Below are 22,287 nucleotides of genomic sequence, written 5' to 3'. Positions count from 1 at the left end.
AAGGTGTTTCCATAGCTTGGCTATTGTAAATAAATAAGGCTGTGATGAACATGGTGAAACAGATATCTCTTTGAGATAGTGATTTTGTTTCCTTTGGATATATACCTAGAATTGGAATTGCTGGCTCATATGGTAGTTCTAGTTTTAATTTTTTGAGAGAATTCCATGCCGTTTTCCATAGTGGCTGTGCCGCTTTACAGTCTGAGCCGTGCACAGGGGCTCCCTTCTCCCTGTCCTCGCCAGCACTCATCTCTTATTTTTTTGATAATAGCCATTCTAAAAATTTGATTTATTGTATTTCAGCTTTACAAATCAGAGCTAATCATTCATAGAGTCTCTGGGTAAGAAAGAAATAGGGATTTTGCTTTTTAAGTTCTCCTGAGTTCTTGGGAGAATGATATATTGAGTAATTTGAACAGTTTCTGTATTGTTTTTTAATTCCTCACCCCTTATAAAGAAGCTTGCTAAAGTATTGAATCATTGCAAATTCTGAATTAGTTGAGGTTGAATTATATAAATTATGCATTTATTATAATAAGCAGACTCTTAAAATGGCAGATTACATATGCATACAAGTGAGACAGGAATCTTTCTTCACATAAAGAGATGTTCATTATTTTAACTTGATTTTTCTAGCGGCAACTTGCAAGTTTACTCTTTGAGTTGGGATGCACCAATTCAGCCCTTCAGATATTTGAGAAGCTGGAAATGTGGGAAGATGTTGTCATTTGTTATGAAAGAGCCGGGCAGCATGGGAAGGTACGTAACAGTAATATTCTATGCACTGGCAAGAGCCTTCTTTCTTTGAGCATCTTTGCACTTGTTTTGTTTTTTAAGCCTACTTTTGCCAACAGTTCACTTACATTACATTACTTTTTTTTCACTTTTTCCCTCAAAAGTCTTTTAAAGATTTTTCTCCGATTTTTGTTGGAGCAGATTATGCGTCTCCATGTGTATGTTTATATTAAAGAGAAAAGTGAGTCAAATTGATATGGTATTTAATGTTTAAGAATAAATCATGAAAGCCTTAAAAACACTGTACATTTTGATCTCTTTCCTTTACTAACTCTCCTCGTGTAGGACAACTTCAAAGTGAAATATTAGGAATAATTTTAAGCATCACCTGGGCTGTCTGTTGATCAGACAGAGGCTATGGCCTGAAGGAAGGTCACCTGGGAGTGAGAGCAGCTGGCTTGGTCTGTGGAAGAAAATCCAAAGGGTGTGACAGCCCCACTTTGGGGCAGAAGAGTTGTCAAGTGTGTAATGCACCTTTAATTCCACCTTAAATGTTGCAATATTTACATCTGTTATTAATCTATTGGTTTTTTTCCCCTTGTAAATGAACAGAATTTAAAAAATAATAAGGGGTCTGCATTGTGAATATCTGTTAAAACTGACACATTGAAATCATATGTTAATTTTGGTTTAAAATTTTAAATGACTAAATTTCTGTCATCAATATAATATATAAGCAGAGTAAAACCCACAAATTGGATCATTTATATCTACAGTCGACCTTTTGCCATCACCATAAAAGAAATAGTGGTCCAAGTACATGTGTGTCTATTTCTTAAATACCTTCTTAAGCATGCTTGTTTTAGACTAGTAGTAAAAATTACATTCCTTCCACTAATCACTAATGGCAGCGAAGGTCTGAATTGTATCAGTTTAAGGAGGAACCAGTTTGGGAATAAAATTTTACTGTAGAAGATTATATAATTATAGTATTTTCATCCTGAGAAAGAACACCATAATTACCCATTCCAGTTCCCTCCTTTTCCAAATAAGGAAAGGAGTCTCTAATGATTTGCCTCAGGTAACAAAGCCAGTTATTGATTATTAAGCTGGAGAGGCTGCGAGGCGTAGTGGTTAAAAGCATATGCCTTTAGACTTAGGCTGGCTGGATTCAAATGCTAGTCTTGTCCGGTGCTAGTTTTGTGATATTGCGCAAGTTACTCACCACCCCCACCCCCACCGCATGCACCCAGATGCCTCAGTTTTCTCATTTAGAAGTACATAATCTACCACTTTACAAGTTTTCGTGGCATAATGTATATAAAGTACATAGAATGGTTCTTTCCTCATGGTGCTATGTGACTGCTGCTATTACTGCTGTGATTCTAAGACATATGTATATATATATATATATATTGTTTTACATTTTAACATTTCTGAATTTGGAAAGTATCTAACACTTGATGGCACCTTCCAGTTGCTGTCAGTCAGGTGGCAAGCTGGACAGGTTGTCATTGCTTGTGCTTGTACAGCTTAATTGTGGCTGTATTTAATGTCATCATTTTTTATCAAGTTATGTACCCTGTGTTAGTGCTACATATGTGAGATGTAATTGCCACTTAAAATATCTTCAAAAAGATTCTATTATGATTTGGCATTGAGACAAAAAGTTATTGAATTCACAGAAAAGGACAGAAACAAAGTAGAGAAGTCTAAATTTGGTGTTAGCCAAGTAAACATTTACCATTGGAGATATCATCACAATTCCATTTACTTTTCTTTAAAAACAACGAGTAGGTGCTTTTTGGGAGCCAAGAAAAGAATATACCCCAAGGTAGATGAAGCTGCGTTTTGTGCTGAGATGTATAAAGAAAGATTGCCGTTTAAAATGTCAAGCAATGTATCGAAGGCAAGAAAAATTGCCAATTTCTAAAAAAAAATAGATCGAAAAAATATCAAAGCAGTGAGAGGCTGATATGATTCATTCAAGGCATTATGTCATAACTTAATTGAAAGCATTTTTTCTTTATTAGTTAAAAGTTAGTCTTACAATCGATGGCGTCTGAAATTTGATGAAATATAGTGTTATGCTTCTCCAGGGACTGAAAATGTTTTTAGGGCCCATTGTCTGGCACTAAAGTAGTGCTCAGACATCTAAGAAAAGAATGAACGAATGAATGAATGTCTTGGCCCCCAGTCTGATGTAGCTCCTATCACAGCGTTCCACACTGTGCTAGTCCTTTGCATCAGTCAGTAAACAAATAAATAACCGTATATAAAAATATGATAGTTTTTAAGATAGCAATATTTGAAGTAATTAAGGAAACTGGTGAGTCACAAATACCCAAAGCACGTTTTGAAATATTAAATTTATTTAATTATTTTTAGAAAGTATGGAAAGTAGAGACTTTAACTGCAGAAGAAAAAATATATTGAATCCATCCCTTTCAGATAATAGATTTGACTATGTCCTGCAAAGTAGTGTGGTATTAGTTTTTTAAATTTACACATGACCTTGTAAGAAATGTCTTATAATAATGATAAATTTCCATGTTTTTACTTACTCTAGAAAATGTATTTTAATTTTTGGAAGTGGATAATTATTTACTTTGTCTTAAATCTTTTGAGTTATAGCTAAATATCCCTCAAAATCTTTTTAAAGGTTGATTTTAGCATTTTATTTGCCACATAAAAGACCTCCCTTACTTGCTTTTCTTATCCTATATTTACAAATCGGTTTAACCATGGACTCTAAAAAGCTTTGCTTCAAGTTGGAAGAAAATTTTTTATTTCTACAACAACTGAGATTATTTTAGTATTTGGTCATGTGCCAGTAGTTGTCACCACATTTTGACTTAACTAGAAGTTTGTGAAATTTTAATCATCGCATTTAGAGCTTAATGCTGTAATTTATTTTTAAAAGGCAAATTAGGAAAAATATCTTATTCTTATTATTGTGTTCTGGTGCTCATGTTTGTACCTCAGTATTGTAGAGTCTTAGATTTTCTAATTTAGAAACTACTTACAGAAATTCTCTTAATTTAATGACCATTGGCAAAATAGCTATGGTTAATTTTGGCTTGACCTTGATTTGGGGTCAGACCTGGTTCTCATCTGTTAGCATTTAATCTTTAAAAGTTATCTGGCACACTATAACAGTTTCCCCAAGCATATGGACAAATTCTTATTTTGTTGAGCAGATTTGGTCCCTAAATGAAGAACAAAGACTGAACTGGCATAAGGTACCTGCCTGTGGGGGACAGGGTGACAGGAATGGAGAGAGAAGGGTTGTAACCTCTTTTCTTTTCTCGTTTTCTCTTGTTTCTGGGAAATAAGGTTTACCTGAGATTACAGAGCCTTTGCCTTCATTATGCTACATTTGCAGATGATTATAGCCATCGGCTCTTAAAAAGTTTTCCTTGAAATTGCAGGTAACATTTAATATTTTTAACTACTGAGATTCTTTTAGCAGTTAGCTTGGGTTTTAAATTTTTTTTCATCTAAGATAGTTTCTTTATATGACTTAAAAGATTTCCCACAAGTTCTCCCACACTATAGCCAGAGTGATCTTCCTAACAGACAAATCTGGTCATATCACCCCAACACTTTTCAGTAACTTCTCTTTGCCTTCAAGATTAAGTCGGAGCGCTTTAGTGTCAGAAGAAGTCTTTTATGTGACAAATAACACACACTACTTCATGATCTGACTCCTGCTCACACTGCCCTCTACATTGTCCCCCTACTCATATCTCTGCTTCACCCCCTTTTTACTTGCTCATCCTGGTTGTGCCCAGAGTTGCAGCAGGACTAAACTATTCATAATGTCTTGATTCTACAGCATTGTTTCACCTCAGGACCTCTGTGTGTGCTTTTGTCTTTCTAGAACTTCTCCTTCTTCAGCTAACTCCTACTTATTCTTCAGATTTCTCCTCGGCGATTACTTTCCACAGTGGCCTTTCCCTGATACCTCTCTCCTGAAGTTGGTGGTGTTCTCCTGTGTGCTCCTATGACACCCACCACTCGTATGCCATTTGCTGGCTTATCTCATCTCCTAAAGTATAAGCTGTTCAAGAATCAAACTTGTGTCTGTATTGTTTACAACTGTCTCCCCAACACCTAGCACAGGCCTGGCACATAGCAAGCACTCAAAAGAATTTGCTGAATGAATGACTGGTAGCTGTTCATGGAATAGTTCTTGCATTGAAGCAGATCTCCAAGTAGACACTCCTGTGGACTTTATGTGTGGGAAAAGATACCTCTCCAACCCTGTCACATATTCTTTCTCCAAAAATAAATTAGGAGGTCTCTCCTCTCTCATTTTAATCTTTTTAGGAATAGAAATGGGAGCCTTCAATAATTTTATTCTTGCTCAGCAGATGCTAACAATACTGTGAGTGTATTGTTGTTCTGTAACACAATTTTTTTGAGTGCCTCTTACGTACTATTTTCTTTATATAATTATTTTGTCATTGTCATAATATTTATAACAACCTACAAAGTATGAATTGTTTTTGCCTTAGTAGCCCACCTGCCTTTTCCCACACCTGCCGTTCATCATGGTTGTTGTTAATCCCTTAAAAATTAGATGTTCCATTTGTAAGTGAAAACTTGTGCTCACTTGAGTGATAAAAATAGGCAAAATAACTGAAAATACTCTATATCTTGGTAATATAAATAGAAGATGATCAGCTAATTGCATAACTAGGCCTGTTTTTAATTCTGTTTTATCTTGGACCTGGAGTATTTATATTGGCAAGTACCCTTTGAAAATTCAAGTCCTAGTATGTGGTGTCGTCATACGCATAAATGTAAAGTGCAATTAATGAACAGTTGGCTCAGTGATAGAGTGAATAGGACTAGGCATCACCACACAGAAGAAGCCTAGCCGAGAGTGACCAACTGTGCTGGGACAAAGTGTTTTGTACTTTTCCCCTCTCAGTTGCTGCTCACAGAACAGGAATTTAGATGAGGCGTAAACTGCCTTTCTGCTAGGAGGATTGTTTCTGGCAGCCATAAGAGTAGAAGGGGCTTTGGTGCTCTCCAAGCTCTGCCCTGTCATCCTTATTCACGGTGAGAAGATTGTGGAACACCTTTCCAGCGGTCGGTCTCCCTGTCCTTGAGGACCAGAATCTGTTTTTGCTTTGTGCATCTGGGAAGAAGACTGGAATTAAATTATGCCCAAAGTCGTTTGACTCCACACACACACACACACACACACACACACACATGGTGCAAGTCTAAAGCTATTGTTGGGTGGCCGAATCAAACTATTAGTGTGCCATTAATTTTTTAGCCTGCCTGTTTTTCCATCCTCTTGGAACAAACTTTTAGCTGTTAAACCTAATACTGTCATTTCCGTGGTCCTCAAAGACTCTCTTTATAGTTATTACCATCTCTGGGTCTAGAGCTCATTTTCCTCGCTTCATCCTTTGCCAAGAGAGCTTCTTATAGTTGCTGGTCTGCTAGTTCTCCATTTCTATATACTGACCAGATACAAAGTCAGATAATTCCTTCTGCTGATTCACAAAATCAAGGCACAAATCATAGCCAAGAAGGGCAGTTTGTTTTGATAATTCCTGTGACTCAAGTACAAATCATTTTCCTGAACACTTTGATGTCCCTTTTCACCAGAAACTGAACTGAACTTTCACTCATATTCATTACCCAAAACCCAGGGCCTTGCTTCTAACAGGGCACTTCCCTGGGATCTTGATAGTTCTTTGGGTAAGATCTTTCCTCCCTCAAACCTCAAATTTTCCATATAACAACTTGCAGAAAAATATACCATCTTAAGTGTAAATATGGCATTGTTTCAGTATATTAACCCCTTTGCTTGCATATATCTGAAGTTCTCAGTGACCTCTCAACACTGGACCATGTGATCAAAAGGTATGTCAGCAGGGCAGGGGACTCAGGTATGCAGAATCTTTCATACCATCAGTTTTGTTCCTCAGTGTTTTCAGTCCTAACAAGAGTCACTTCCTAGGTGTGATCACTTGGGTTAGAAGAGCCTGTGAAATTCAGAGTCTGCTGTATGACCTCTCTGTTCACTAGGACTAAATTGTCATCAGTTATGTCCTAATTTAGTTAAACTCAATAGAGATGTCAGCCAGAGCATGTCCCCTAAATGAGTTCTGCCTTTGTTCCCAATGGGAAGAATCTTTCATGTCTCTATTCAGCATCTGAAGACCTTCGGAAAACATCAAGAGCCCTTTGTGACTTTCGTGTTAGTTTTTGTTGAATTCATCCAACATTTATAGAGTACGTACTGTATGCTGGGCAGTGCTGTTCCAAAGAGAGTAAGAGACAAAATTTACTTCCACGGAGCTTGTAGTCTGAATATTTTAGTATGACAAATGCTAAGATAAATATGTACAGATTCCAAATTCTATTTGGCTATCATATTTACAGATAAATATTTCTCCTTCTCCTGTCCTTCTCTAAAGCAATAGAGCACTCAGTTTGTATCTTGTACAGATTCTTTCTTTGAGATACTTAGGACCTTCTCCTGTTACTCTACATACTTTCCTTGGTTGAAATTAGCCTTATTGGAAAAATTTAGCTTTAACTTTGTAATATCAGTAGTTTTTCCATTTGACTTCACTTTCTCCAGTCCTGTTGGCTCAGTTACATAATCATCTACTTAGCAGTCAATAGCCGCAATTCTTCTATCTTGGAGAAACTTACACAGTTGACTGGTGTAATTATTTATAGAAAACTTTAATGTTCCTAGAAGCTATTTCAAGTTCCCTTCCTTCTTCCCAGTAGTGAAACCTTGAGCATTTTACTTTCTAGTAGAACGAGTTGAGAAAGAACACAAACATGAGTTTAGAGTTTACTCTGTGCCTGACAAGATGCTACACACATTTCACATCTAATTCTTGTAGGTAAGGAACAAAGAAGGACAAACTCTCAAAATATTAGTTAACTTACTCATGGTCATACATTTAGTAAGTAGAGCTGGCATTTGAACCGCCTTTCGACTGAAGGTACCTACTTCCTCAGAGATCTTCTTATAGTTGGCAATCTATAGAATGGATTATGCAACATTCTAGGGATATGTTATGACTCTTTGGTTGTAAGACAACCAACATATACAAGCGTAGGCGAAAAGGGGAATTTTTTGGTTCATGCAACTGAAAATTCTAGTGGAGCTGTCATGATGGCTATATCCAGAGGCAGAGGTGATGTAATCATGACTTTGCAGCTGTCTCCACGAGGCAGATAAGATGGCCCCAGGAAGCCCAAGTTTAGTAATCCCAGTGGAAAAGTGTGTCGGTTTCATGGCCCTAACAGAAAGGCTTAAAGGAGACCGAGGGCCTGAGTCGCGTGCCCTCGCCTCTGACAGGCCCCACCTGAACCCCGGGAAGGGCTTCTGTTATCAGAAGGTCAGGAAAGGGACGCCGAGCAGGAAAAAGCAGCTGATGTTTACTGTGGGGTGGGAGTTTACTGCTCTAAATCTGAAGTTGCAAGAGCTTTTCCTTACACAGTATTTTGAAAAAAGTAAACATTTTCAGGTGATTTCCTCTAAAAATCTAGGTTTCTTGGCTTCTCTTAAAAAATCAAATTACGTGGAAATACTGGGAATTCCTACATTATTGTGCTGACTGGTTGGCGTTGAGCAGTGGCTCTTTCCTTTTTGTATTCACTCACCAGCCTGCTTCATTCATTCTCAATAATTGGCAAGAATCTCTGGGCATTTGAGTGTGTGACCCTCACTGGGAGCCATACAGGTTTCTCAGGTAGAGTAAGTAGAGTGTAATTTATTCCAATCATAATTAAGTAGGTTCTGCTTACGTCTTGGCTGACTTAATTTTATACTTAGATTCACTATGCATTGTTTGCCATAAAATTGTATTAAGAATAATAATTAGTTGTGTACAATTAAAAAATAAAACAGATTATTGAAACAGCCTAGATACATAAGATATGTAGATGTGTGTGGATAGGGCAGTGGTGTTTGGGGTTTGCAGCTGACAAAATTCTTGCAAGCACTTCAGGTTCATTGCAGCCAGTTGCCCATTTAAGTATGACTTTGCCTGTTTGGGAATATATTTTTATCCTATTTAATAGATGTTTAGGTGATGGATTTCTTGTATCCTGTAAGGATAGATATCTGTATTTTCTCATAGGGAAGTAGCAACCTGTAGCCAGAAATACCAAAGATTTTGCATTCTGTGAGCATTTCTGACCACTCCACATTTTAATATTACAAAAGTGATATTACAAGCTTTTGTGCTTTATTTATGTTCACTGGGCACGTCTTTTGTAGTTCTTTATTGGATAATAAATTATGTAAATTGGGTAAGTGGAGGAGGTAGGAGAACATTTTGGAGAAAGTAAAGAAGACTGAGCAATGCAATGTGACTAATTGAAGAAAGGAAATATATTGCCTGCAAGCATTGCCCTTGGGAAAGATAATTTTGTTGGCAGGACAAAGAGGTGTAAAATCTCAAGGAGAAAGAATTAACTTCTAACAGAAAAATATAGGATAGAAATTTGAGGAAAGAGGAGGCCAGTTCAGACCAAGCAGGGTACCTGCTCTCGTGTTTCTCACCTTCTTTAGAAGCTGCTCCACTCCCTACCTCCAGACCCTTCATCCAGTGTATACAATACCTAGAACTGATATCGTATGGTACCAAGAAGTTGCATACCACCTACCCTCTGTGCTCCTCATTCTTAAAAAGTTTAGGTAGATGTGAGTTGATGGAAAAAGTATTTGCAGTCCTCAGTACCCTAGCATTTCCAAATGTGAAGGCTCTCCTGATTAGTATTGAATCTTTCATTCGTATTTTTTGTCGTCTTTGCAAAAGTTACAAACCCTAGGTCTGTGTTATATGTTTTGGACTCTAGTGAATCTCCATGCTCTATAATACAGTCCAGTTAGAAGTAGAATAAATATTCGTAGAATGGTATTTTCCGATCCTGCAGGTGCTTTAAGGGTATGATTTGATATTCTGAGTCTTGGATCTTATTTTTAGCGTAGGATATCTGTGGAGTATAGTGTTCCCTCATAATCTTTTTTACTTCTGTAAGGTTGGTAGTAATTTCTCACTTTTACTTTCTGATTTTAGTAATTTCAGTCTAAACAACCACCTTTTGGTTTGTTTTTCTCTTTTTCTATTCTGTTTTATTTACACCCTAATCTTTACTATTTCCTTCCTTTTGCTTCTTTAGGTTTAGTTTACCCTTCTTTTTCTAGTTTCTTGTGGTGGAATATTAGGCGGTCAATTTAAAATCTTTTTTACTTTTTCAATATAGGCATTTATGGCTGTGCGTTTCCCTCTAAGCACCACTTTCCTTGCATCCCACACATTTTGGCATATTTTCGATATACACAAACATACATACATATTTCATTTATCTCACAGTGTGATTTCCCTGTGATTTCTTTATTGACCTATTGGTTATTTGAGAGTATGTTGTTTAATTTCCACGTATTGATGACTTTCCCAGATTTATTTTTGTTACCGATTTCTAATTTCATCCCATTGTGGTTGGATAACATACTCTCTATACTTCAGTCTTTTCAAACTTAGTGAAACTTGTTTTACAGCCTAATATATAGTGTATCCCAGAGAACATTGTGTACATTTGAGAAGAATCTGTATTCTGCTGTTGTTGGGTGGAGTGTTCTTAAGATGTTTGTTAGGTCTAGTGGTTTATAGCTTTTTTCAGGTCTTATATTTCTATCTTCTTATAGTCATTCTATCTATTATTGAAAGTTGGTTATACACGTCTCCAAGTATGGTTGAATTCTGGATTTCTCCCTTCAGATCTGTCAGTTTTTGCTTCATGTAATTTGGGGCTCTGCTGTTAAGGGAATATATATACTTATGATTATTATACCTTCTTGATGGAGTCAAATATTATTAAAATACACCTTTCTTTATTCTATTAACAATTTTCGTCTTAAGGTGTATTTTGTCTGATACTAGTATAGCCATTCTGGCTCTTTTTTGGTTTCTGTTTATATGATGTATCTTCTTCCATTTTTTCCCCCACTTGCAACTTGTTTGTGTATCTAAATCTAAAGTGTGTCTCTTGTAGACAGAATTTATTTAGATTGTTTTTTAAATCTTTTCTGCCAATCTCAGTCTTTGACTGGAGGGTTTAATTTCTTTACATTTACTTTAATTTAATTACTAATAATGTAGGACGTATGTTGATCACTTTGTTATTCGTTGTTTAGATGTCATGTCTTTTATTTTCCCGTTATTGCCTTCCTTTTGGCTTGATGGATATTTTTCTAGTATACCATTTTAATTCCCTTTTCATTTTTTTTTACTGTTGTTTTGAGTTGTTGTCTTAGTCATTGTACTAGAGATTATTTAAAAATAGTAGATTTCATGTGTCTATTAAGTCTATCATTTGGTTATCCCCAGGGACGATTTCTAGAGATTGCTTTTTTCTCATGTAAGAGCTATATTTTTTTGTTTTTTGCATTTTTTGTAATTTTTTTTTTTTTTAAATCAGACATTTAAAATAATATAATGTGGCAACTCTGGAAATCAAGTTGTTGTTGTTTGTGTTGTTTTTTGTATGGTGGTATTTCTTGACTAAATATGTAAAATTTCTATTTTTTGTCCTGTGTAACCACTGACATCTGAGGTTTGCTAGCTTAATGGTCAACTAATGATTGTACGGAAAATTCCTTAAATGCTTAAATCAACAAGTCTCCCAGTCTTGGGAGACCGATGGGTTGATGTGTGTGTATGTCGGGGGGCATGCTTTCAGGACTCAGCCAGGCAGTAGACAACTCTGCCTTTACCACCTGGGCAAAGCTTCAAGGTCAGCTTGAGGTGAGAGCTTAGGACCTTTGGGGTCTTTCCTGAACATGTGCATAGACCTTCATATGCGTGGTTTTCTAGATTCTCATGAATATGCAGGAGTTTTTTAAAGCCCTTATGTACATCTCATTCCATTTTTTTGGTTAGCCTATTGTTTGCTCCAGCTGTTATTTACCACCTCAGGCAGCTGCAGAATTAATCAGTTGTCTCTAATTGTTTTGACAAAGGTTTTTCGCTGGGCATGCTCACGTTGGGTTAAATAAAGACAGCATTGCAAGTGGGCTCTTCCAGGGAACCACCAGACTGGTCACATAATGATAGTTTTCTGGGAATACGACTTCAGAGGCACGCCAAACCCATTCTGTTCCCTCTGGTGGCTGCCAGGCTGCTACTTTTCACCATGATCGCCTGCTGCTGGTTTTCAAGGCTCCTGCAGTGGGGACGAGGAGATAGGAATGGTGCAAGTTAAAATGGCGCGAAACTTGTTGTTCCTATCAAGATTTTGCCATTTTTCTTGAATAAACACTCCCTGGATTACTTCAAGTCTTTGCTTAATTTCCAGAGTCCCGAAAGAGTTAATTCTAACACTTTTTATCAGTTTTCTTGTTAGGAATTTTCAAAGTGTTGGTGCCTTATGCCATCATTTTTGCTGATGTTCACCTTGGGAATATAGGAAAAGTATTGAACCTGAAATCAGGGTCCTGTTTCTCAGCTTCGTATCTTTTGGTTTGGGGCTGACCAGTTGACCAAGGAATCTAAGTTTTTATTTCTCTGTCTTAAAAATGGGCCTGTTAATATCTACCACTCAGAATTATTGTAGGGATTAAGTGAGATAATGCATTTAACAATGTAGTAGATAAAAACTAATCTATAAATCACTATCAAATGGAAGGACACATAAGGAGTTTAAAAGGCAAAAATGAAGAAAAGATTGTATCATTTCAGGTTTTATTTATGGAAACAGAGCCACTTAAAATATTTTTGGTAATAAGGGGGCTTTCTAAAGGAATTAGATGTAACACAAATGTGCAAAGAAGAGCTGGGCCAGTGAAGGTGTGGAAGAGGGAGTTATGAGGATCCGGGTAAAAATAATTTCCCAGTCTACCTGAAGCATCATCAGCACAAGTGCACCGGTCAGAATTTACAGGGGACTCTGAGAAGCCAGGTGCTTCCAGCCATTGAGAGAGGAACATGAAGGAGTCACTCATGGAGAAGTCTTGCATCGACCAGACCTGTGAGTCCACAGTGAAATGTCTGATGGTGGGCTTGGGGTTGCTAATGGTTGGCATTGCCAGCAATTGGAAAGACAAGCTGGACACATTAAGCAAGGACAAGCTGAGATCTTCAGGGCATCTCTGCATCTTTTTTTGACACCATGGTTAACCACAGCACCCTTCCAAGTGTAAAGACTGTTGCTTTACTTTTGCCTTTCAAATCTCCAACAAGTTCTCCTTCTGGCCAACTCCAAAGTGAAATTGGAAGGGAAAGGGATTTTAGAAACATGGTTTCCATCGTAAGCAAGTTGCTGTAGCATACGCCAGTGCACATGACTAGCCCTTTAACTTGTGGGTTTACTTGTTTAGAAAGTGCCAAACTACTAACAGGTACTGGAGTAATTTATAGACTGTATTACGTAGTTTAAGAAAGTTTCTGATTTTGAGAAACATACAGTTTCTTTAAAAGTGATTTAGATACTGAAGCATTCCTAGAGCATATAGGAACAAAAATAACCAGTAACACATAAACATTTTTTTATATCTTGCTTTATTTAATACATGAGTTCCTTAGAAGTAATGTATCAGATAAATTGTTATAAATTGAACATTTTCCTAATAGCAAGTTACAGTATAATATGATCAGTTCCCAATTGGTTTTTGATTAACATTGGCACACAATTTTTTATCTTAGTTTTTTGAGTTTTATTAGCATGATGTCATCAAGGTCACAGACTGGTGAGGTTTAACGGGATGGTGAGACAGCCAAGGTCCTTGCAGACTAAATTACCATCCAATCCGTGTAATTTTAAGGCAGTACAGGAAAGTGTACTTCTCTTTGTGCTAGTGAGAGCCCACTGCACCTGATATTGTCTGATTATTGGGTAGAGAAAAACATTTGCTGTGTCAGTACCTGCTTGCCATGTGTCAGGGGCTGTGATGATTTTCTCCATTAGCAAGATCACGTCTGGAACTGTAGCTATAATTAGAGCCACCGTTATATTAAGTTTATAATAATCTATGACATTTTCCAGGATCCATCTGTGTTCTCAGTTTAAATATATAGGTTAAACCACCCATTCGCACATACATACTTCACGGTACTTTCAGGTTTTTGATAGTGGCACCCATTCATGGGGTTTGCATAGATATGCAGTGTTGCTTTGGGTTTTCTCTTTTAATGGGAAGAGGAAGTTCAGGGGCTTTCACTTGGCCCTTTATTCCCCAGTAGCATTTACTGAGGGCTCTGCTGGTTGCTGATATTTCTAATTGAACTCTGTATTCAAGAATGAGAGAAGTAACCACTGGGTGGGTTCAGAGACTTACTAGACCTACCGTGGATGGACTGCTTCCATAAATCCAGTAACTCATCGTGGTGATGTTCTGGACCCCAAAGGATTAGCATTAACTAAGTTAATTAATCCTGAAAAGATGAGGTTATTTCTTTTTCCCCAGGATACAATTACCTGGTAAATGGTTAATTACGTCTTTGCGGAAAGCTAGGGAAGAAGAATTATGGTGTATAATTGTTATGTTATCACAGGGTCCTTCCTCACCAGTATTGGCTTCTTTATTTGCTTTTTTTTTTTTTAATTTAAGAGGCTCTGAGTCTGTGAAGTGACTCAGGGGTACAAACTGGGTGAGAGATAGTGTTCTAACATAGCAATTCAAGTCAGATATCTGGTCTCCAAATATAGATTTCTTTCTTCCTTTCCTTTCCTTGCTTTGCATCTCCTGGCCTCTCCTCCCCTCTCCCCTCCCCCTCTTCTTTCCCTCCTTCATTCTCTCCTGCTTTTCCTCCTATTTCCTTCGTTCCTTCGTTCCTTCGTTCCTTCCCTCCCTCCCTCCTTCCCTTCCTCCTTCCTTCCATGGATCAAGTTTGAATTTAGTTGGCTGCCCATCTAATTTGTTCCTAAGTCTTCACGAACAGTCAGCCACCACCTAAGATCTATGTTAGTTGCACTGTTCAAATTATCACTCTAGCTGTGCCAAATGACTATGCTCATCTTGCTTCCAGGCCAGTCTCTATTACCTTCTGTTCCAGTCATCTCTATTGAAATCAGGAAGCTCATTTCAATAGAAGGATCTCCAGAGTTTCCCCCCAGCTTACACGGGACATTTATCAGCACATTTCAAGGATGCTGTTACTCCCATATACAATGTGTTCCTCAAAGCCAAGGTGAAAGGAGTAACCCTTGGGTTCTCATAGGAGACATTGTTAAGGTTGGGTGAAGAGGTTGCAAATAATAAATTAACAACAGCTTTTCTAAGTTCTTTCCTCCCCATTATACCAAGGAATTTCTGGCATCTCAGCTTTAGTTTTGGCCACGTTTGAGTCCAGGTTTTAGTCAAGCAATTGAGCAAATAATTTAGAACCATCCCCAGCTGCTTGAGTTAACACTGTGAATCAAAAATTTCTGATGAGCATCTAAATTCAGCTGATTTACAATTGTGATCCTCTTTGCCTGTGGTCTAGTGCTCTTAGATTCTCTTTTTCCATATGGTCCCAAGGTTTTCCCTGTAGAAATTACTGACATCTTGCAGTTCTTTTTGTGTGTAAGTCTGGAGCCAGTGAGGGATGGAAGGAGTTAGGTATGAGAATCAGTGTCCTCCTGCGAGGTAACTACCTGAGCTGCAGCTGTGGTACTTTCTTTAAGGAAGAGAGCACTAATCTTATCAGAGAGGGGAGGGTCGCCTCTGCCGGCCTAGGAAACTCAGAGGAGTTGAGGAGTTTCTGTTATCTGAATCATTCCAACGTCCTCATTAAATTCTTGGGTCTTGCTCTTTCATAATCAATGCCCTCTTCTGCTCCTGGGCACGAACTAGCTGGTAGTAGAGTAACCCTCTTACCTTAAACAACTGTTCCAGTAATTATTGCTATGTTACAAACCATGTAAAAACTTAGGTGGCTTAAAACAGTAGCAGTCATTTATTTATCTCTCATTGTTTCTGTGAAACAGAAATTTAGGAAGGGCTTGACTGGTCCACCTATGACACGAGAAAGGTGAGGTGGCACGACATTAACTTGAAATGAACTTCGTTATATTGAAGATGCACATGAGTAGGCCTAGAACAAATAATAAAATGATGTGTAGCTAAAAGGCAGTAGAGGAAATAAGATGAGTAACTAAGACATATTAAATCAGCCCACTCAGATGTCTTAACTTTCATACAGAACTGGTGAAACCGAATTCATCCTATACTGTGATTCAGCAATCCTGTGGGAGCAGTGTCTACATTTGATTTTTGCCTGGACCAGCTCGGCAGTTATATGGGAAAAGAAATTCTTTTAGGCAGTCATAGAAATTCCATGAAGATAAGATATAAAACACTTAATGTCCTTTTTTTTTTTGAGCTGTTCAGTGAATTTAGAAGCAGCTACCTAACCTCACAGTCTCGTATTCTCTCACATTGTTCTATCACTTGGCACACAAAAGCCTTGCATTGGACAGGTGCTATGTCGTAAGTTACCAGGGATAATTGAACCTGTTCATCACTGGATGTCGTGGACTAACAGTGTTCTGCCCTCTCAAGATCACTGGATCTTCACTGTCTTCAAATCCAACCCGATCAGATAACCAGTCACAAATAGTTATTTTCTGCAGGGTTATGTTGCCTGCAGTCACTTCTCTACCCGGTTACTATTATGCTCATTGTTTAATTGCAGACCACAGACCCCACTCTAGCTGGTTAAAGCAGAAAGAACTTATTAAGTGAATCAGCCTTCAGAATTCTTGGGAGGGTGTGGGTATCAAGTTTCAATGCCATGCTGCCAAGGGAAATGCCATCAACTACATCGTAAGATCATTTCAGCAAGAATCCTGCTGTGGCTACAGTCTGTTACACGTAATTCGTTTGAATACATAAACATATATATATAAAAATACATATGTCAAGTATTTATATAGATGACCTTACAGAATTATGGTTAGATACATTAATATCATATTACCTGTGAGCAGAGGAATTGCACGGATTATATTTTAAAACTTCATGTTTATTTTGGCCATTTAGGACTTAGAACTGTTTTCCCTTAGAATCTATTTTATAAATTCTGGTTCTGTTTTCAGACCATGCCAAAAAGCCGACATAACCCATACTGTATCAGAAATGCAAAAGGGCCAGCACCCAAAGACACTTTGGGAAGCACAGCCATCTTTTAAAAGATTTCACAAAAAAATCAGACTGCTTAAGAATTCTAGAAATATCCAACCTAAAGAATTAAATATACAAACTTTAAGATTGCCAGCTACTTCAGTTAGGGAGTCTAAGGTATCATTTCGGCTACCAAAGGATGGCCGCCTGGATATCTGCATCCACGTGGCCATGGCTCTCTTAGCATCTTTGGTGACTCCACTGCTATTTATGTGGAAGTGTTTGTGTATGAGGATGGAAAGCAGTGCTACTGCTGTGCTTCCTGTTCTCTGTCGAAATCAATCAGAAACAGTAGGTAACAGACATGGGTAGGGAAAGTGGGGATAAATTTGTACAGAACAGCTTGGATGACGAGGTGAATCTGAATTTTGGACATATGAAAATAGTACCCAAGCCCGTGCACTGTGTGGTCTTTAGTTTCTAAAGTGAATGGACTGTCGGGAAGCAGATAGGTCTTGTGTGAGCAAGTTTTATCTGAGAGGTGCAGTTTGGTTATGAGGTAGGTGTTTAACACTGCCCATTAAATCATACCCTCTTCCTTCTTTTATAAATGTCTCAGCAATCCAAGGCTCCCTGAGCATACTATTTTAAAAAAGGAAAAACATACTTCGTTGATGTTGGGTAGAGGTGAATTAAAGGCATTGCTCTAACAAATGGTCACAGTACTGACAGCCAGAGTGGGGAGCAGGGAAATGAGTCCCCCCAATATCATGAAGTAAGCCTCTCCTTGTTGCCTTTCATGAGAATTTCACATGCCAGTAAAGCAGTATTCACCACTTTTTATTCCTTCCTTTTACTTGTGTCTTATTTGGCTTGTGTCCTAGATGCATGAAAGAACCAGGTCATCTCAAACTTATACAGTAAAATTTTGGATCGTGTGAGTTAAAACATGTATATATACTTAAAAAATAGCAATTTAGTTATTTCTGTTGTTATTTCTAGGCAGAAGAAATCCTTAGGCAAGAGCTGGAGAAGAAAGAAACGCCAAGTTTGTACTGCTTGCTCGGAGATGTCCTCCGAGACCACTCTCACTATGACAAAGCCTGGGAGTTGTCCCAGCACCGCAGCGCACGTGCCCAGCGCTCCAAAGGCCTCCTTCACCTGCGACACAATGAGTTTAAAGAATGCGTGGAGTGCTTTGAACGCTCGGTGAAGATTAATCCCATGCAGGTTAGACAATTCACAAGACCCATGCACTCTTGGCACTGACATTTTTCTTTGATTTTGATTCTTACCGAATGAGCACCCATTTTCTGTCCCAATGACTGGTGAGCTTGTCTCTGAGAGCAAAGAAAGAGCTTAGTCTCTAAGACACTTCTTGCTTGTCACCGAAAGTGGACAAGTAGGTTTTTCCTTGTTCATTTTTTTGTTGTGTTCCACTTACTGACTTTTCTGTTTCACTTTGTTATTTCCGTTAACTGTCCTTAAGGCAAATACAGCTATTAAAATTAGGTTCCATTTTGAAAAGAAACGTTAGGAAGGAAATGAACCAGAAGTAAAAGTACACACAGTGTAGGACTCTGCAAGTTATTGCTGAAATCAATAATGAAAGAAAAACTTTTTTATAAATAAGGTAACATATAGAATGGATCGTTGATCATTGTAAGAAACAATGTCGGTTTTTATAAACACATACATGCTTTTAAATGTTAAAGAAAATTTAAAGGTTCAAAAAAAATAATACAAAAAGTCTAGATCTTTAAAATGAGTGACAAGATAAATCCACAGGAGAGGACCTAATTTTGAGGGGAAAAGACAACAACCTTATTTTGTACTTAATGATATTAGTGAAATGATTTTATTCTCATAGGCATTTTTTCATTTAATCAAACTTTCTTTAGAACCGCTTTCCCATTTCAGCAATCAGAGGCACACACGACTGTCGACCATAACTCCTGACAAACATGTAAACTGACTTGGTATAATTCTTGTTAAAATACGAATTTATAATGAATTACTAATGTTTACCAAGCATTTACTATGAGCCAGGCGCCTCGTTAGGCATTTTGCCAACATTTGAACCAAGACGATCTGTCTCTGGAGCCTGCACTCTTTTTTTTTTTTTTTTAATGGTATAAAGCACGTGACATAAAATTTTCCATCTTAACCATTTCTAAGTGTACAGTTCGGTAGTGTTAAGTATATTCACATTGTCGTGCAAACATCACCATTCATCTCCACCTTTTCATCTTGCGAAACTGAAACTCTGTACCCGTTAAACAATAACTCCCTCATTCCTCCTCTCTCTAGTTGTGGGCACCCATTCTGCTTTCTGTCTCTGAATTTGACTACTCTAAGTACCTCATAGGAGTGGAATTCTATAGTGTATTTCCTTTTGTGACTGTCACATTTTTCTTAGCCTAATGTCCTCAAGATTCATTCATGTTGTAGCATGTGTCAGACTTTCCTTTTTAAGGCTGAATAATATTTCATTGTATGGATGTGACACATTTTGTTTATCCATTCATCTTTCAGTGGATACTTGGGTTGTTTCCACTTCTTGGCTGTTGTAAATAATGCTGCTATGAGCTTGAGTGTGCAGGAATGGTCGTTTTTGAACTGGGTAGACTCAGAGCATGTCTTTTACATTGAAAAAGAACCAAAAGTACATTTTTTTTTATGACGGGTTAAGATAATTACTTATTCTTCTCACTCTGAGTGGTGAATACATGAGAAGCTTTCAAATCAGCTGGCTGGTAAAAAGCCTGGAGAAGAGAGTAGGACAAGTATAAGTACAGAATATCAGCAGAAATCGACAGTGGCATCTGGCAGCAGGGATGCTTAGCGTATACTTAGAAGGTGGTTTTCGTTGACAGCTTACTCTAAAGTCAGTGGTTCGCAACAGGGGACGATTTTGTTCCCAAGGGACATTTGGCAGTTGAGAGCAGTATGCTACTGGACTCTAGTGGGTAGAGATCAGGGGTGCTGTTAAACATCCCATAATGGACAGAATAGCTCCCCATGATAAAGAATTATCCATCTTAAAATGTCAGTAGTTCCAAATCCTGCACTAAGTTGATTATCACTAGGCTTTTTTGACAGAAAATAGAACTCAATATTGTGTTGTTAAAATTTTATTTTTACTTATATGGAGGACTGTATCATATCGTTGCTTATCTTAGCAGTCTCTACCTAAAGGTTACATAACCACAGCTGTCATAAAGAGTGGGGAAAAGAAATTCATTCCCTTGACCTCCATAGTCTAAGTTAAATCAGTGCCAGGTACATCACAGACATGAATTGTGTTCCCAAGTACTGTCTCTTCTCAACATCTTAGCATTAACATTTTTCTCCTGCCTCACCAGCTACTCCTTCCCAGTCTTCTTTGTTGGTTCCTGGGGTACTCTGGGACTTAGTGCTTGGGGCTTATCTCTGTCTACACACACCCTTTGATTTCATAGCTTTCAGTACCATTATACACTGACAGTTCCCACAGGTTTATTTTCAGTCCAGTCTTCTCTCATGAATGCTAGACTCATATCTTTCGGCTTCTTCAGTTTCCCCATTTGTTATTCTAACTTAACATTCCGGTATCCAAAATACTGTTCTCTCCCTTCTAAAAACTTTCCCCGCCAAAGTCTGCCCCATCTGATCTTAGAGTCATCCTCGATTCCTCCTTCTCTTATATCCCACATCTAACCTATCAGTAAATCCTAGCGGAGCTACCTTCAAAATATATCTGGAATCCAGTGCCTTCTTACCACCCGCCACCATTCTGATTCAAATCTCTGTTATCTCTCATCCGATTAATATATTATCTCCTTACTGGTCTTTCTGCCTCTGTCCTTGCCCCATCTGTCTACTCTCAGTGAACATCCGAGTCGATCCCCTACAGCGTGAGTCAGACGTGTTAACCCCTGCACCATCACCTAGTGATGATAGCCGAAGTTCCTGCATGGTTCCCAAGGCTTTCCCCAGCCTGGTTCCTGTTCCTTCTTGCCTTTCCCTCCTCCCGTTCCCCCGCTTGCTCAGCCAACATTAGCCTCTCTGTACTTTCTCAGATATTTCAGGCACATTCCCGCCTCAGGTTTTAGCACTTTTTCTTCCAGATATCTGCCTACTTTATTCCAATACTTCATTCAAGTCTTTGTTTAAATATTACTTTCTTGGACAGGACTTCCATGGTCATTCTTTTTTAAATCATAGCCCTACCTATACTTCTTAATTTCCTTTCCTGCTTTATTTTTCTCCATGGCACTTAGCACCTTCTAATATTATGTATAACTAACTTAAAAAAATTCTTCTTCTCCATTAGACTGTAATTCCCATGAAGGCAGCAATTTTTATCTCTAAGGTTCATTTATATTTTCCTAGTGCTGTAACCGTGCCTAGCATATATTGGGTATTCAATAAATATCTCTAAGGTTCATTTATATTTTCCTAGTGCTGTAACCATGCCTAGCATATATTGGGTATTCAATAAATATTTGTTGAATGAGTAAATAAATAATATCTTTAACCATTATTCATTCAGATATATACTGATTGTCTGCTGTGCACATAGCACTGAGCCAAAGAATGAAACAGTAGCAGAGATGACCAGATAGTTTGGCTTGTACCCTCTGGGACAATCTAGCGAAAAGAACACAGACAAAACTAGCCAATAATATGAGGCATCAAAGAAATACCAAGTGAATTATTTGTAAAGAACTAGTTATATAGAGACCAAAGAGACTATCACTGCTTTTGGTAGACATTAGAGAGGATGTTTCTTGGAGTTGAAGGGAATAGGGCACTTCAGTGGGAAAGCTAGATTGGAGCCAGATTATGAAAGGTCTTAAATGTGAGGCTAAACTCTTTGGCTTTGTATTTGGCAGACAAGGAACCATTGAGGGGTTGATTTGTGTTTGGCTTCGTTTTGGATGAAGGAATGTTGTGTGCGTGGGGGTAATTTAGGAATATTGTTTTGGCAACACTGGCCATGGGACATACTCGAGGTAGGCAGGGTTAGGAGGCTGTAGCAATTGTCTAGCATGACAGTTTTCAGTGTTAAAGGGGCAACAGGAAAGAATGGATGGATATAGGGAATTTGCAAAGGACGACTTAGCAAGACTTAATGGTCTCATTATATAATTTTGAATTAATTACTTACCGAGACAAAAAAGTGACAGTTGTTCAAAGCAGCATCACAGTACAAACAGATGTTATGTAGGATATTCTGCTGTTTGTCATATGGATTCAATTCAGGCAGGCTATCAGCCATGCCAAAATATGCAGGCATTTGATGCTGCAGTTGTATAGAACTACTGCAAGATGCGAACTTGAACTCCATAGGCTCATTATAACTATGATCCAAGTTTGAACTGTCTCTGAGGGACGAGAGCTCCCACATGCTATTGTCTCCTTTAAGTCCTGGAATAAAAGCAAATAGAAAGAGGAATTCTATCCTCTTT

General features: G+C 38.0%; 1 protein-coding gene across 1 annotated transcript in view; it reads left to right on the top strand.

The window, feature by feature from the left end:
• The window catches only part of TTC27 (tetratricopeptide repeat domain 27), a 137,285-nt gene that overhangs the window by 76,692 nt on the left and 38,306 nt on the right, over positions 1–22,287 (top strand). The window contains exons 12-13 of the mRNA XM_039887439.1: positions 637–759; positions 17,837–18,064. Of these exons, the coding sequence (XP_039743373.1) occupies positions 637–759; positions 17,837–18,064 (351 nt within the window). The remainder of the gene's footprint in view (positions 1–636; positions 760–17,836; positions 18,065–22,287) is intronic.

This window comes from Pteropus medius, unplaced genomic scaffold (assembly GCF_902729225.1).
Source record: "Pteropus medius unplaced genomic scaffold, Ma_sr-lr_union100, whole genome shotgun sequence".
NCBI classification, from domain to species: domain Eukaryota; kingdom Metazoa; phylum Chordata; class Mammalia; order Chiroptera; family Pteropodidae; genus Pteropus; species Pteropus medius.
The sequence above is the reverse complement of the archived record's forward strand: the minus strand, read 5'-3'. Positions and strand labels throughout refer to the sequence as shown.